The 15973-nt window shown below is 37.1% G+C and overlaps 1 protein-coding gene across 1 annotated transcript in view; it reads left to right on the top strand.

The window, feature by feature from the left end:
* The window catches only part of Prelid2 (PRELI domain containing 2), an 81741-nt gene that overhangs the window by 29347 nt on the left and 36421 nt on the right, over positions 1-15973 (top strand). The window contains exon 5 of the mRNA XM_015485751.2: positions 9301-9406. Within this exon, the coding sequence (XP_015341237.1) occupies positions 9301-9406 (106 nt within the window). The remainder of the gene's footprint in view (positions 1-9300; positions 9407-15973) is intronic.

The raw sequence follows: 15973 nt of genomic DNA, 5'->3' as shown, positions 1-15973 counted from the left end.
GAGTCGCACCATTTGTGCAATTATACATGTACCTAGGGTATTAATGTTCATCTCATTCCACCATTTTACCTACATCCAAGCCCTCTCCCTTCCCCTCCCACCCTTTTGCCCTATCCAAAGTTCCTCCATTCCTCCCATTCTCCCCCATTATGGATCAACATCCACTTGTCAGAGAGAACATTTGGCTTTTGGTTTTTTTGGGGATTGGCATACTTCGTTTAGCATTATATTCTCCAACTCCATCCATTTACCTGCAAATGCCATAATTTTATTCTCTTTTAATGCTGAGTAATATATATATATATANTATATATATATATATATCTCACAGCTTCTTTATCCATTCATCTCTGTTGAAGGGCATCTAGGTTGCTTCTACAGTTTAGCTATTGTGAATTGAGCTGCTATAAACATTGATGTGGCTGTGTTACTATAGTATGCTGTTTTTAAGTCCTTTGAGTATAGACCAAGGAGTGGGATAGCTGGGTCAAATGGTGGTTCCATTCCAAGTTTTCTAAGGAATCTCCATACTGCTTTCCAGATTAGTTGTACCAATTTGCAATCCCACCAGCAATGTATGAATACCTTTTTCCCTGCATCCTCGCCAACAATTATTGTTGCTTGTATTCTTGATAGCTGCCATTGTGACTGGAGTGAGATGAAATCTTAGAGTAGTTTTGATTTGCATTTCTCTAATTGCTAGAGATATTGACTAATTTTTTTCATATATTTGTTGATTGATTGTATATCTTCTGAGAAGTGTCTGTTCAGTTCCTTAAGTACATACCATATTTTACCACATAATCATGGCAGGTTTTTTATTTTTTGCCAATTTTTTTTTTCTTTTGCGAAAGAGTGGGGTGAGACCATTATGCAAAGTTATTTTTATTGTACTGATATTACTTAAAAATTATGTATTAGTAAACTATCCTTGGTGAAGATTAGAATACTTGGAATACTCAGGAATACATGTTAATGTGGTGGTAATGATTATGTGGTGAAATATGGTATTATTAGAAGTAGATCCTAAGGGTTCAGGGATTTTGAGACTTTCATTAGATGTTGCCAAACTGAAGCACATGCTCCTAAGCATCCCAGAAAACTCCCCAGGGTCATGGCCCTTCCAATGTTGTATAGATCTGTACTTGAAATAGTATCAAGAGCATGATATGTAATTGTGGGGCGCAGTGCAAGATGACAATGCAGAGCCCCTACATTTCAAGACAGTGACATCAGAGTATTCAACCAAGTGTATGGCCATTCTAAATGCTGAGCCCTTTGTGACCACCTTCTCACAAATACCACCCTGAGTGGGATGCCTTCACAGCCTGATATCTAGGGATAAGCTTCCAGTTGGGCCAGTTCACAAACAGTTGTATGTTTTGAATCTTTGCCCATCAGCTAAGGATGCCAGTAAATTTTCTTTGAATAGACATTTTTATAGGTACTAGAATTATCGGAAAGGACACGGGTTCTGGTTAACTGGGGATTCAAGTAGTGGCCTTGCCATTTACTTTTGTGTGACCTTAAGCAAGTTTGCTTCCTTGAACCTCTGTTTTTTCACTTGCAAAATGAGCTTAATATTATCTATCTCACAAAATTGTGAGAATTAACTGAAATGCATATTTATAAAATACTTAATACAGTGCTTTACAATGATAGGCTATTAAAAAGTGTTAACGGTTATTATTATCAATTCTTAAATACGACATTTTAAGAGATGGAACAAGACAACCTAAAATATATACCTGTCCAAAATTCTTGGCCTCTGAGGTTCCTTAGTGTTATGGTAACACTAAGGAATAAACCAAATGTTCACTCTTAACAATTAGATGGATACCCATGAATCCTCCATGGGTTAAAAGATCAACTCAAGGCTGAGGATGTGGCTCAGTGGTAGATCACTTGCCTAGCATGTGTAAGGCCCTGGGTTCTGTCCTTGGCACTGGAAAAAAAAAAACAGCTCAGTGGGAACAGACTCCAGGAGAGCAGGTTAGAGCTGGGGCAGGTGTGTGGTCTCACAGTCTCTCAGTGTTTGAGCATGATATGGTGGCATTGGGGTTGGGGAGGAGGCTGGGACAATGGGAGGGTTCCCAGAATTGCAGGGCCTGTCATTGCCTTTGTTGATAAGTGGTTCATGGTGATTGAGGGCCACTGAAAAGTTACTGAAGTATAAGCGGATTGGAGTTCTCTGGAACTGGATTTGAACTGTAGGCATTTAACTTCTCAGCCTCTGTGTTTCTCTTACTATAAATGGGAACAATAATGGGGATGATGATAGAATAAGATTATTACCAAGATTAGTAGTGTTAGTATTGTTTACTAACATTTGTTGAGTGCTTACACATATACCTTGAGTGCTTTACACTGATTACCTTTTTCAACCTTGGGACAAATTATGAAATATGTATTAACCCATTTTAAAAAGGAGAGAAAGCTTCACAGAGCTTCAGGAACTTACCTGTGTGGGTAAGAAATATAAGATGTGAATCCAAGTGGTCTAATTCCAGAAACCACACCCTTAATCATTGTTCTGTAGTTCATTCTACTATATCTATCTATCTATGAATCTGTTATCATCTATTATCTATCTCCATACACATATGTGCATACAGAGCATGTATTATACAGGGAATATTTATTTATATTTTATTTGTAAATATAGTATTAACTTATATGTCAGGACTAAAAATTGCACAGCATTTCTCTAGCGCTCTGTAAATGTCATTGGTTCTCTGAGGAAGCAGCTTTAGAACTGGGTTTAGCCTGACAGCGTGGGGGGTGCAGATAGGAGCCAGGCAGGCTCCACTGCAGTGTCAGCCCCAGGGAACTGTGCAGAGGGAGTGAGCAGGCCTGAAGTGACCTGAAGACACTGCGTTTCCTTTGGGGCACCCTGTCACTGTGGTTACAGGAGAAGGCCCTGAACACCATGATTAGAGCTGAGATGTCATCACAGCAGGAATATCTGTGGAACATATTCCCTCCCCTCAAAGACACTTTAATTAAATTCCCATCATGAAAACAATTAGGCGAGATTTGCCATATCTACCTGGTCAATAATTCAGAGACAGGATCTCATTAAGAGTTGTTGCTTTTTCAGAAACTGCCATTTTGAGCATTCAGAGCTGGTAGCTGCATGCTCTAGGGATTGATTCCTGATCCATATTTCCCCTGAACTTTTTTATTTTATCAAATTCAGAAGGAAAAAAAAATATTTAAATGACCTCAGTGGACACTGATTGTATAAATTGCCATCCATTTTCACAAAGCTGTTTCCAGATTGGAGTGGTGCTTTCTCTGTCACGATTCCAGTGTGTTCTGTGTTGAGTTATATGTTTTGAGTGGGTAAAGCACTAGGTGCAACTCTCATACAGGCCCTGCTTGTGGGAGTGAGCAAGCCTCACATGCTGCGGGTGGCTTATCCCTCAGTCTGGTGCAGGCTGCCCCCTGCTGATCTAGGAGGTGGAACTTCTGAGACATTTGGTTTACTTCCCGACAGAAGCATTGAGATGTCCCATGAATGTCTTCTCTTCTTTTGCTTCTTCTCTTCCTCTTCCCTACCCTGCCTCCTCATCTCCAGCCTTTCCTTCCTATGGGCATTGATTTTCTACCCTATGATAGTCATTGCAATTAGATTGAGGATGTAATGAAGAAAAAATTAGATACAGCAATTTTGAAAAACATTTGGCTGTTGAAAAGTTGAAATTGTGCATATCCTATGGCCCAGATATTTGCTGGATACTCTACAGTCACTTGGGTATTTATACCTAGATACACTGTATTTTCATAACAGCACTGTTGATAATAGCTCTAAATGGGTTCATCTAAATGACATTTTCATTAGTCATTAAATAATTTGGAGTGTTTTCAGACAATTGAATACTATGCAACAATGAAAATGAACAAACAATAGCTACATGCAACAATCTGGATGAGTTCCATGAACTAAGTCTGAGTGTGCAGGCTGTTTGCTGTGTCTGCTTAGCGAACCGGCAGTGACATGACCACTATGTGCTTAGAAAGCTGACTTTGGGCAGTGTAGAGCATAGGGTCTCCATGCTGGAGAAAAGGATCCCAGTCGGAGGCAGTTGCTGTGGTTCTTTCTAGAGAAGAATGTGCTGTGCTAGACCAGGAAGGAGCTGCAGTAAGGGGAAGAGTGCATGGATTAGTGAGGGTCATTAGGAGTAACATAAACACAATCTGGTGACTGATTGGATATTTGGATTGATTATATATAGAGAGAACCATAAGACATATTGAGGTTTCTAATCTCATAGTCCAGGAGGATGGATGTGTCATTAGCAGAGATCAGAGGAGCAGTCAGGTTTTGAGGTGATCAATAATGAATCTGTACATCATGAAGCTATATGATTCTAGATGAGTTATTTAACTTCTCTTTCCCAAAGGTTTTTTTTTAATGTATAAAGAGAGAAAATGATTTTCATAGCATAACAATCTCTGAAGATAACACTTTATCTAGTACCTAATATACACAGTTAGTATTATGGTTCAGATATGACGTGTCCCCCAAAAGCTCATGTGTGAGACAATGCAAGAAGGTTTGGAGGAGAAATGATTGGGTTATAGGCTTAACCTAATCAGTGAATCAATCCCTGATGAGCGGTAACTGGAGGCTGGTGGGGTGTGGCTGGAGGACAAGGCTCCTGGAGGGCATGGCTATGGGGTTTATATTTGTATATGGAGAGTGAAGTCTTTCCTTTTCTGATCACCGTATGAGCTGCTTCCCTTTGCTATACTCTCCTGCCATGATGTTCAGCCTCACCTCGAGCCCCGAGGAATAGAGCTGGCCTTCTGGGGACCAAGCCCTCTGAAACCGTGAACCCTCAAACTTTTTCCCCTCTGCAATGGTTCTGATTGGGTCCTCTAGTCACAGCAGTGAAAAAAGCTGACGAAGACAGTAACTATGAAGAGGAGTCTCCCTGTGTATGTAACAGCATAAATGCAGTGCCATTCTCCCTTCAGGATTAACAGAGATGAAAGAGAGGCGCAGGGAAACCCGACTTATCCTCATGTCTCTTGAGTGAAGTACGATATACTTCAAGTGTGGGTGGGAAGAACAGTCTTAGGACAAAAGGCACAAAGAGCTGAGATTACATAGTGTGGGGACATGAAAGCCAAGAGGTGATTTAAGGAGATTTTTAAATGAAAGGCAAGCTGAAACTTAGTGTGTAGTTTTGCTGAAAATGGTGCTTGGTAGCACAGACCCTTTTAAAAAGCAATGTTTTATTTATAAAAATGATGTGCAAGACCTTAACTGTTTATTTTTTAATTGCCAGAGTAATACATATTTATTATAGAAAACTTGTAAACAACTGAAAGAAACTGAACACCTATAAATAAATTGCACCTATCTTTCTAATGCCTACAGGTTCTGTTCACTGGAATTTCAGCTCTATCCATTCATCTATCTATCCCTGCATCCCTCCATCATTCATTTCTCTCTCTCTTTCTTTTACAGAGATAAAATTAAACTGTACGTCATGTAAACTGCTGTGTTTTGCATAGAAACTTTCATGGAGGCTAATGCTACTGAGAGAGATTTGGGTTAGCTCTATGTAGTAAGAAGAAAATGTCCAATGTGCTTTGTCAATGAGTTATTGAGGGAGAAAGCAACATTTTCTTCTTTGACAGTCTTAAAATGTAATAGGATAAACTCTCTTCTCATTGATGGCAAGGGTATGACCCCGCTTTACTGCCCTGTTATTCTCTGATATGTGGACAAACCCTGAGAGTGCTTTTCTAAGGACTTACTTCTCCCAAAAGTGGCAGGAAGAAATATTGGTTAGAATATGATGTAAGAGAGACTTTTTATTAATCCCTCACCTACGTTTGTCTTGAGGACTGAAGAGTTCATCTTTCCCGAGAGAGTGAGTCTGCTCAACTTTTCATTTTTAAATATTAGAATCACTGTAAAATTCTACTCTGACTAATCCAGAATAAAGAGGGGGAAGATTAGTGTCACGAGGATATAGTTTTACATGAGCAAATCATTTTAAATAAGTTTAAATCTAAGAAGCTGCTTAGAGTGAAGGCATTTATGTCAGATTGGATGGGATAACTCTGTGTGTGTGTGTGTGTGCTGTGTGCATGTAATAGTAAATCGGGAGGGAAGGATGAAGTGAGAGAGAAATTTAAAGACTTTTTTACATTTGCACGATTTCAGTATATAGACTATTGATATTAGAAGGTCTGGTTTAAGGGGTTATAATAGCTCTTTTGGTAAATTCACAACTTGTTGGATTCATTATCTTCTCATATGTATTTTTTTTTTTTTTTTGGTGTATCAGAACCTGTGCTTATGTAAACATGCATCCCTAAATGAGTAGAAATATGTAGACCCACCTACTGGAGACCTGGCTCTCATTTTTTATAGGGATGTAAGAAGGTAGGGAGAATACTTTCTTTGTTGAGTATTTTTGATTAAAAAGATATTAATTAAATCAATGAATTTAACAAATGTTCATTGAACTCGAGTATAAGCACTGTGTTGAAGATGGGGAATAGGAGATTGAAAGTATTAAGGAGTGACAACTAGCTTTTTAGTCATTGGTGCACATGTAACTGTTCATCTGTGTCTATTACTTGGTGAACAAAGAAGAGAAGTCCCTGTTACCTTCAGGATAACTCCTCAGCCAAACACCATTTCAATATGATTTCCACTCATCCTTTCAGCTTCATCTGTTAACATTTCCCATATTTACCTTTTGCTCTGGTCCTTTATGGGAAGATTATGGGAAGGATTTATGAAGTCCTAAAACATCTGTGGTTCTTGAAACTTCACGCCCCCTTGCCTGGGTCCTTGTGGTTTTCCTCTGATGGAATGCTTTGCTTGTTTGCTGACCCTTGCCCACAACATCTTTGCATATTTTCTGCTAAACAGTGAGATCCTGGAGAACAGCTGCCATTTCCTTCACTATGGCCTCTAGAACTTAGTATAATGCTTAGCATATAGAAGCCACACAGTCAGTGTGTTGAACAAATGAATGAATGAGGTGAAAGTAAGTGTAATCCAAATCTCTAGTGGTGATGAATACATGGAGCTTTTGTGTATTTGGGAAAGTCTTAATTTCTCTTTCATTTTTGAAGGGTAGTTTTGCTGAATTCTTGGTTTGTGGTTTTCTCTTTCAGCATTCTGACTGTATTATCTTTTTCTATTCTGGCTTGTAAAGAAGAGAAAAACTCATTGAAAACCCTATGAATAGGGGCTGGGGTTGTGGCTCAGTGGAGGAGTGCTCACCTAGCACATGTAGGGACATTGGTTTCCATCCTCAGCACCACATACAAATACCACATACAAATGTGTCCATCTACAACTAAAATATATTTTTTAAAAAAACCCTATGGAAGCTCCCTGTATGAGCTGATTTTTTTTCTTGCTGTTTTTGATATTTTTTTCTTTGTGACCTTTGACAGTTTGATTATACTATGTCTTGGTGTGCATCTCTTTGGATATAAGCTAATTGGAACTTATTAACCTTTTTGAATTTGTATGACCATTTCCTTTTTCTAATCTGGGAAGTCTTGGCCATTATTTCTTCATATAGCTTCTTTGCCTTTTTCTCATTCATGTCTGTGTTTGAGACTCCCGTAATGTAAGTTGATCCACTTGATGATATTTCATATGTCTATTAGGCTGTCCTCATTTTTCTTAATTCTGTTTTCCTTTTGCTTCTGTGACTCAATAATTTCGAATGACCTATCTTCAAGTTTGCTGATTCTTGATCAAGTTGCTATTGAATCCCTCAAATGAATTTTTCAATTTAGTTGTTATATTCTTCAACTCCTGAATTTCTGAGTTTCTCTTTGTTGATATTATAATTTTGTTAATGTATCAGTTTTCTGATTTCATTTATTTGTCTCTCTGTGTTCTCTTTTAGCACACTGAGCATTTTAAGATAATAATTTCAAATTCTTTTTCATGTAATTTCTGGATCTGTATTTCTTCAGGGTCAGCTGCTAGAGATTTATTTGGTTCTTATACTGGACCATGTTTCCTTGTTTCATTGTGTGCTTTTTTAATTTTGTTGATATTTGGGCATCTCATCTCTTCCAGTCTTTATGGATTCACTTTGTACAGTAGAAGACTGTACAATCAGCCAAGTTAGAGATTTTAAGAATCTTCCAAGCATTCTCTGAGGATATGTCTTCCTGGCTTTTGTGTGTATTTCCTCACTTAAAAAGAGACCTCTGATATTATCCAGAGGCCATAATCCCTTGTTCCTTTTGGTGTCTGTCTGTGGTACTTCAGAGTCTCTAGTGCTGAAACGAGTTGCCACGTTTGCTTTTGTTTGATGTGGCCACCAGGCATCCAAAGTAGACTGTTGTTCCATTCAGTAACTTAGTCATGCCTTTAGGAAGCACCCTGTAAAGACAGAAAGTAACTCTTCTTTTTCCCTCCTGAGGGAGAAATGAGGGGTTGGAAGTTTACTCCTGATTGTGCTATTCTGTGCTAGGTGTGAGGGTACAGTCATGAGTAAATGCAAAAAAATTTCTTATATGCTTTGATGTGGCTTTTCTTGGCTTTTCACTCACTTGGGGTGCTGCCAACTCTTAATTGGTTTCTGGAGTTCTTACAGTGAATTTGGTTTATATGTTGTTGTTAAATCAAAGTCTTCATGGTGGTATGAGGGCTTGGGGCTTCCTATTCAGCCATCTTACTTATATCAGTCTTAAAGGGAATCCAAATCTGTTTTGTGAGATGGAGATAATTAATATTGTAGAGCTTTGATAATTAGCATTTGTAGAGATGGAAGCACATCTGTTCTCTCCCCCACCTTTCCAGTCAAGGATTAAAGAAGTCATTCCAGACTTCTGACTTTGTAATCTAGTGTCTGTCTCTCTTTAGTAATAGTGGTTAACATTTAGTAAATGCTGATTGTGTGTCAGTCATTTTTCATATTCCTATTATATGTAACAACTCAGTTGTTATAATAGTTTAAAAGGAAGATAGTATGATTTCTCCCATTTTTACATGTAAGAAAACTGAGTGGCAGAGAATCTATATAATTTATCTAAGGTCATACAGCTGATGATTATCTTAGACTCAATTTTCAAAAGGCATTAAATGGATATTTTGCAGCATTAAGTTAATATTTTTAAAATTAGAATGGTGTTGTTTATATTAGTCAACTTTAAGCAAAATCATTTGTTGCAACAGGCAATTATTCAATTATTATGGATATTATTTTGTGTTGATTGTAAGTGGTAATTACACTGCTGAAAATATCTATAATTTACATATCCAAATGTAGAATGACATCAAAGTTGTATTTTTTGCAGGACAGAATTCATTCAGAGAGGCAGGATTTCAATCACAGGGGCTGGATTTCTCAACTGTATTTTGGAAACTTTTGCTGGCACATTCTTAAGACAGGGGGCACAGAAGGTAAGCTTGTTTCCACTTTGAACCAACATTATTTTAAAAAAACCACAGGGATTCCAATAGGGCATTGAAAATGATTTAACAAGAAAAATTGTCATGAACAGACATAATTAGAAAAAATACAGTCAATAAACAAATGTATCCTGAAATAATTTCTCTCAATAATCTCAATTAATTAATTAAAATAAATCTAAATCAAAATAAAACTAAAGTACCACTATTAAATTAAAAATATGCTGAAGTCTTCTTGTGCTAATATAGAGAATACTTTAGTCTAATTAAGAGCAATATCATAATGAATAAACATATTTATAGTACATGAAATATAACAAATATATAATAACCACATAATAATAATTAATATTTATTAAGTGCTTACTATGTACTACTGATTATTGGATGAATTTTTATTTCTTATCTCACTTAATCCATATAAATCTTTAAAGTGGCTATTACTGTCCTTATATTATGGATGAGGAAAATAGACCTGGAACTCCCAAGTGTCCATTCTTATAGAGTTCAGGCTCTGATTTGAGGGAGCTTAGGCTTCCATGAAGGTGATTTAGAAACCCCTTTGTGGTTCTAAGGTCCTGTCTGCCCTGTTTAAAGTGGACTCATTCTGTTTTTAATCTGTCTGACATGGCAGTACATCTGACTTTTATGTATTCCATTTTCTTGCCCTTGGAGCACTGTCTGAAAAATTTCTTTAGAAGAAAGTACATTTTTCATGTGTCCTCATATGCTTATTGCAGTGTTGATTATAGAGCAAGTACTCAGAAGTGTTTTATTATTGTTGTTATTCATTGTGATGGTAATTATTCCCATTATTTCCAGAATTTGCTCAGAATATAATGCATGTTACCTCATTTTCTTGTTGTATGGGATAAAGTTAGTGGATGGTCTAAGGGAATATTGTAATTACTGGTTAATGGACTCTTGCTTTTCATTTTTTTTTCCAAGAAGGAACCTAGACCAGAAGGCATTATTGGGGGGGGGGGTGTTGATAAGTGTGATGAATCAGTAGTTGGTACTGTTCCATACACCATAGTCATCATGTTGAGGTTGGTGTGTTCTTGGCTCAGTTGAGGTGGTTTCTGACACATATCCTGACTTGTCTAGATGACTTAATCCTGGGCTTGAAAGGAGTACTTAATTTCTAGAAGGTCTGATTTCACCTTTAATCACTAAGACATTATTGCTAGGTTTTCTGCTGTGTCACAATGTATGCATTTGTAAAACTCCCCATGTTCTAAAAAATTGCATTCTAAGTATGATGGGGGTGATGAGAAAAATAATTTTATTATCATGTCCCTGACTAAATGGGCTTCTTATGCATCCTTTAAATCTTGTGTTATAACAACAACATAATAATAATTAAATACATTTTTTTGTAATACAGGTTTATTAGAAGAATTTAATTCTTTTTTTGGGGGTGGGATAACATTTAGCTGAATTAGTGTTCAAAATTAGCGTTTGATGATAGCGTTCCCTGTCATCAAATTGGCTGTAGTTGTTAATTTGTAAAAACCATTCTTGTCCTGTGAGCCATGTAGAAACAAGTGTTGGGCTGGATTTGGCTTTGGGGCTGTGGTTTGCCAACCCTTGCTTTAAATAAGTGAACATTGTTCAATTAATCCAAGTGGGTCTGTATTTGATCTGCCAATCAATCTGAACCTATTAATGACTTTTAGTCATACAGAGATTGTGTACATTTTGATCCTGTGATGTGCAAAAAGTGAACATTTTGATTCTTATTTTACAAATGACAAATGACTTAAAGAGATAAACATATCCAATATTTGGGTAACTGCTTGCCCACCTTCATTCTAGTAAAATATATGTTGAGTGCCTGTTTTGTGATTGGCACCATGCTCAGTGTAGGCTAAATGGATTCACTCAATGCCACAGAACCAGTACAGCATAGGATCTGGACTGAAATTCCTGTCTTTTGTCAACAAAACTTGCCTCTTGCTACTACTGTGCATTTCTCAGATGAATGAAACAGAGTCCTTACTTCTGAACAGCATGAACTTCACAAATGCTACTGTGCACCAGGTGAATTTGAGTTGTGGTCTCATTCCCTTTTGTTTCTTAGGATTCTTTTGTTGAAGTAACAGAAGTCACTTTAGGCTAGCTCATTGTGAGGGTACAAAGGTGGTGGGTGGTGGGGCTGGTAGGCTTCAGAAAGATCTGCACTGGGGTCTGAGAGCTGCCAAGCACCGTCTGCTGATGTCTTTTCTTTCTAAATTTTGTAGAAGAGATCCTTGATGGCCTTGTTATAGGTCCAGAGCCACCAAAAGAATGAGGGACAGGTTATGTAAATACGTGTCATCCTCTACTCTGACATTGTGGATCAGGGTTGGGGATTGTTTCTCAGAGAAAGGGCTGGTGGGAAGGGCAGATATTCCCAAAGTTTTCTGGCGTGTTATCACAGGAGTGTCTTTGTTCCTTGATGGTAGAGAGGGGGTTTTGTTTCTTTCTTTTTTTTTTTTTAAATTGAATCTTAGTAAATTTAGATTATTAATTGTAGTAAAGAACACATAACAAGTTTTACCATCTTTTTTTTTTTTTTTTTTTTTAATTTTTTATTGTGGGTTGTTCAAAACGTTACAAATTTCTTGACATATCATAAGTTTTACCATCTTATCCGTTTTTAAGTGTGTATGTTCACATTGTTGTGTAACAGATCTCCATAATATTTAAATCTTGGAAACCTGAAGCTGTAAACCCATTAACAGTTCCCTTCCAACCAAGCCCCAGTTAATTATTATTTTGCTTTCTGTTTCTATGATTTTGACTGCTTTAGATACCTCATATAAGTGGAATCATATAGTATTTGACTTACTTCACTTACTATCCTCAGGTTTATTTTTATTGTAGGATGTGAGATTTCCTTCTCTTTTTGGACTATGCAATAGTCATATATCTATATTTATATCTACCTGACTATATATATGTATATATGTGTGTCTATTTATACACATGAACACACACACACCATATTGAGTTCATCCATTCATCCATCGATGGACATATTGATTGCTTTTGCCAGCTGGATATTGTGAAAAGTGCAGCTGTGAGCATGGGTGTACCAATATCTGAGATCCTCCTTTTAGTCCTTTTGGATATATACCTATAGTGAGATTACTGGATGGTTTTTAACTTTTTGAGGAACCTCCGCACTGTTCTTCTTATGGTTTTATTTAATCTTAATACTGATTCCTCCCCAACCTGTAGTACCTTGGACAGTGTTCAGTGTATTTATGTGAAAATAAATAGAAAGGAAATAGAATGCATAGTGATGTCAGTTGCTGATGCAGTTTCTGCTGAATTAATATTCAGTTAATACTGGAAAAAAAAAATCAAGGTATTTAATTTTTAAAAGTGATGAACCCAACTGATTCCTCTTTATTTGTACTTTTTAATTATGCTTAGAAGTAAGAATACATTTTTTTTTTCTTCTAGTTTTACCCTTTCTGACTTTACTTTTTCTTTCCGAAGAGGCCAAGTTTAATTAGCTTTGCAGTTTTAGGAGCCATTCATGCTTAAGTGTCTTTTGCCTTTTATCCAAGTGGCGATGTTTTCCAGTGTCATCCTGACTTCCTGATAAACCTTCATGGCTGAGCCTGCATAAATGGGTTCTGCAGAAGTCCCTGTGAGAGCGTTTTATTTTCACTTTTAGGCTCTATTCCTGAGGCTGTTCAGTAGTGGTAAAGGTGGGATCTGATATCTGTTTTTTTTTTTTTTCCCAATAAAAACAAAACTAGATACTCATAAACTTTAGATCTCTGTGTTTGTAAATTAGACTCTGGCTCCTGATGTGGCTCCCCACGCTGAGGTCACTGTGTTTCTGTGCCTCTGGGTACTTGTGCCGTTGCTTTTTTCTTTCTCTTCACTACTGAGACAGCTTGTGATTTGGGGGCCTTTCTGATACATGCTGACTTTTTTTTTTTTTTGTACAAAATGTGTTCTTTTTATTAAGAATTAAAAAAGCCATAATCACATTCTTCTTTGTCATAATTCCTTTTTAAACTTGGGCAAATGTGTATGGTGGATACAACTACATTTTAAATCTGGAAGGCACCTTTTGGGTGTCAGTTGTGTGACAGGCATTGGATGGAGTACTGGAGACACACGTAGGAATAAGATATAATTCACAAGATAGAGACTGCTGTCTGCAGCTTTGATTCTGGGCCATCTAGCTCAGGGTGGAGAGAGTGACAGGTAATGAAACAACATCTACTGATGCTGAGAAGTTACTGAGCCCTGCGTGGTGTTCAGTGTTCAGAATTATGATCAGTGCTGAGGACAATATTAAAGTGACAGCTAGTTTTTATGAAGGCTTATTAGATGTCATCATTGTGCTTAGCATACTTAGCCTTTTCTGAACAACTCAATGAGATAAAAATGTTATTCTCATTTTATGTATAGGAAAACTGAGGTCCCAAGTGGCAAAGCAGTTTTCTCAATTTTTAGAACTAGAAACTGGTGAACCTGGACTTTGAGCCAAAGTGTGTCTGACTCCAGAGTGTGCTCTTGATCGCTAGACCATGCTGTCCCCTCCATCTTCTCTGCACTTAAACTATGTGGGGCAAGGTGTGTGTGATTGATGTACCCAGAGTGAGGTGACACAGTGTGTACGGTAAGGATGAAAGAATGCAAGAATAAGGAACTCCGTAACAAGGAAGAACTCAGAACAGGCCAGAGGAGTGGGGCCCATGCTACTAGAAAGGGCCTTTGAGTAGTCAGTGAATATCTTCCCTTCTGTTCAGAGATCTGAGCCTCATTGTCCACACTGTAGCTGTCCTAAATTCCAGAGTGCCTTGGGGGTTGAGGGGTGCTTTGTGTCATTTCTATCATTTTTATGTAACAGTATATCCTTTCTTTTTTTCTTTTTTTGTACTGGGGCTTGAACCCAGGGGCATTCAACCACTGAGCCACATCCCCAGCCCTATTTTGTATTTTATTTAGAGACAGGGTCTCACTGAGTTGCTGAGTACCTTGCTTTTGCTGAGGCTGGTTTTGAACTCACGATCCTCCTGTCTCAGCCTCCTGAGCCGAGCTGCTGGGATTATAGGTGTGCGCCACCACACCCCACTATTTATTTATTTATTTTTTTGCTTTCCCGTGTACCACAGATTTGTTGTGCTATTTGCTTTGAAAATATCTTTACATTAAAAAAGGATACTAAAAATTTGTTTTTTATTGTTGTTAATATAAGTATGATATAAAATTTACCATTTAATCATTTCTTTTGTGTGTGTGTTGCCATTTTTTTCCCATTTAATCATTTCTAAGTGTATAGTTAAGTGGCAGTGAGTTTACATATATACCATGTTTTGTTTGTCTCGTTATATCCATTGATGGATGCTTAGGTTGCCTCTGCATTTTGGCTATTGTATATAATACTCTGTGTTAGTTAGGTTTTTGTTGCGGTGACCTGATAAGAACAACTTAGAAGAGGGAAAATTTATTTTGGCTCATGGTTTCAGAGATTTTGACTGTGGTGGGCCACGTCTACTGCTTTGGTCCCAAGGGGAGGTAGAACATCATACCTGAAGGGTGTGGTGGAGGAAAATTACTCAGCTCATGGTGTCTGGGAAGCAGAGGAAAGGGAAGGGGTCTCAGGGAAGATGCGTCCTTCTAGAGCATGCCCAGAGTGATCTACCTCCTTTAGCCATGTCCTACCTGCCTACAGCTACTACCTAGTTAGTCCATTCAAACTAGGATGGGCTGATCGGGTCACAGCTCTCATAATCTAATCTTTTACCTCTGAATATGCTTATTTTCTTCTAGTAGATTTACAGTTTCAGGTAGTATGTTTAAATCTTTAATAAATTTTGATATGATTTTTTTAATACAGAGTGAGATAAGGGTACAATTTCGTTCTTAAGTATGTAGCTATCCAGTTGTCCCAACACCTTAACACTGTATATTGTAGAGAATGTTCTTTTCCTGATGTGTGTTCTTAGTACTGCTATTAATGGGTTTATTTCTGATCTCTATTTTCTTCCATTTGTTCATGTGCTTGTTTTTATGCCATTATCATGCCATATATATATATATATATATATATATATATATATATATATGTATTTCAAATGAATCAAATGTTGTGGTGCCTCCAGATTTTTTTTTGTTGTTGTTGTTCATGTTGCTTTGACTATTCAAGGTCTTTTGTTGTTCTCCATAAAATTTAGGGTTTGTTTTTTTCTACTTTTGTGAAAAATGGCATTAGTATTTTGACAGGGATGACACTGAATCTGTGGACAGCTTTGGGTAGTATACACATTTCAATAATACTATTTCTTCCAATCTCTGAACATGGTTTGTATTTCCATTTATTTACACTTTTAATTTCTTTTTATCAGTTTTTTATAATCTTAAATGAAGGGTTCTATGGCTTTCTTGGTTAAATTTATTCCTAAGTAGCTTTTTCTTTTTTTTGTTGCTATTGTAAATGATTTTTACAGATTTCAGTTTTGGGCAGTTGGTTATTAGTGTATAGTAATACTACTGATATTTGTATTTTTTTTATACTCTGAAACTTTATTGAATTTGTTTATTAGT

This window comes from Marmota marmota, unplaced genomic scaffold (assembly GCF_001458135.2).
Source record: "Marmota marmota marmota unplaced genomic scaffold, marMar, whole genome shotgun sequence".
Lineage (NCBI taxonomy): Eukaryota > Metazoa > Chordata > Mammalia > Rodentia > Sciuridae > Marmota > Marmota marmota.
The sequence above is the reverse complement of the archived record's forward strand: the minus strand, read 5'-3'. Positions and strand labels throughout refer to the sequence as shown.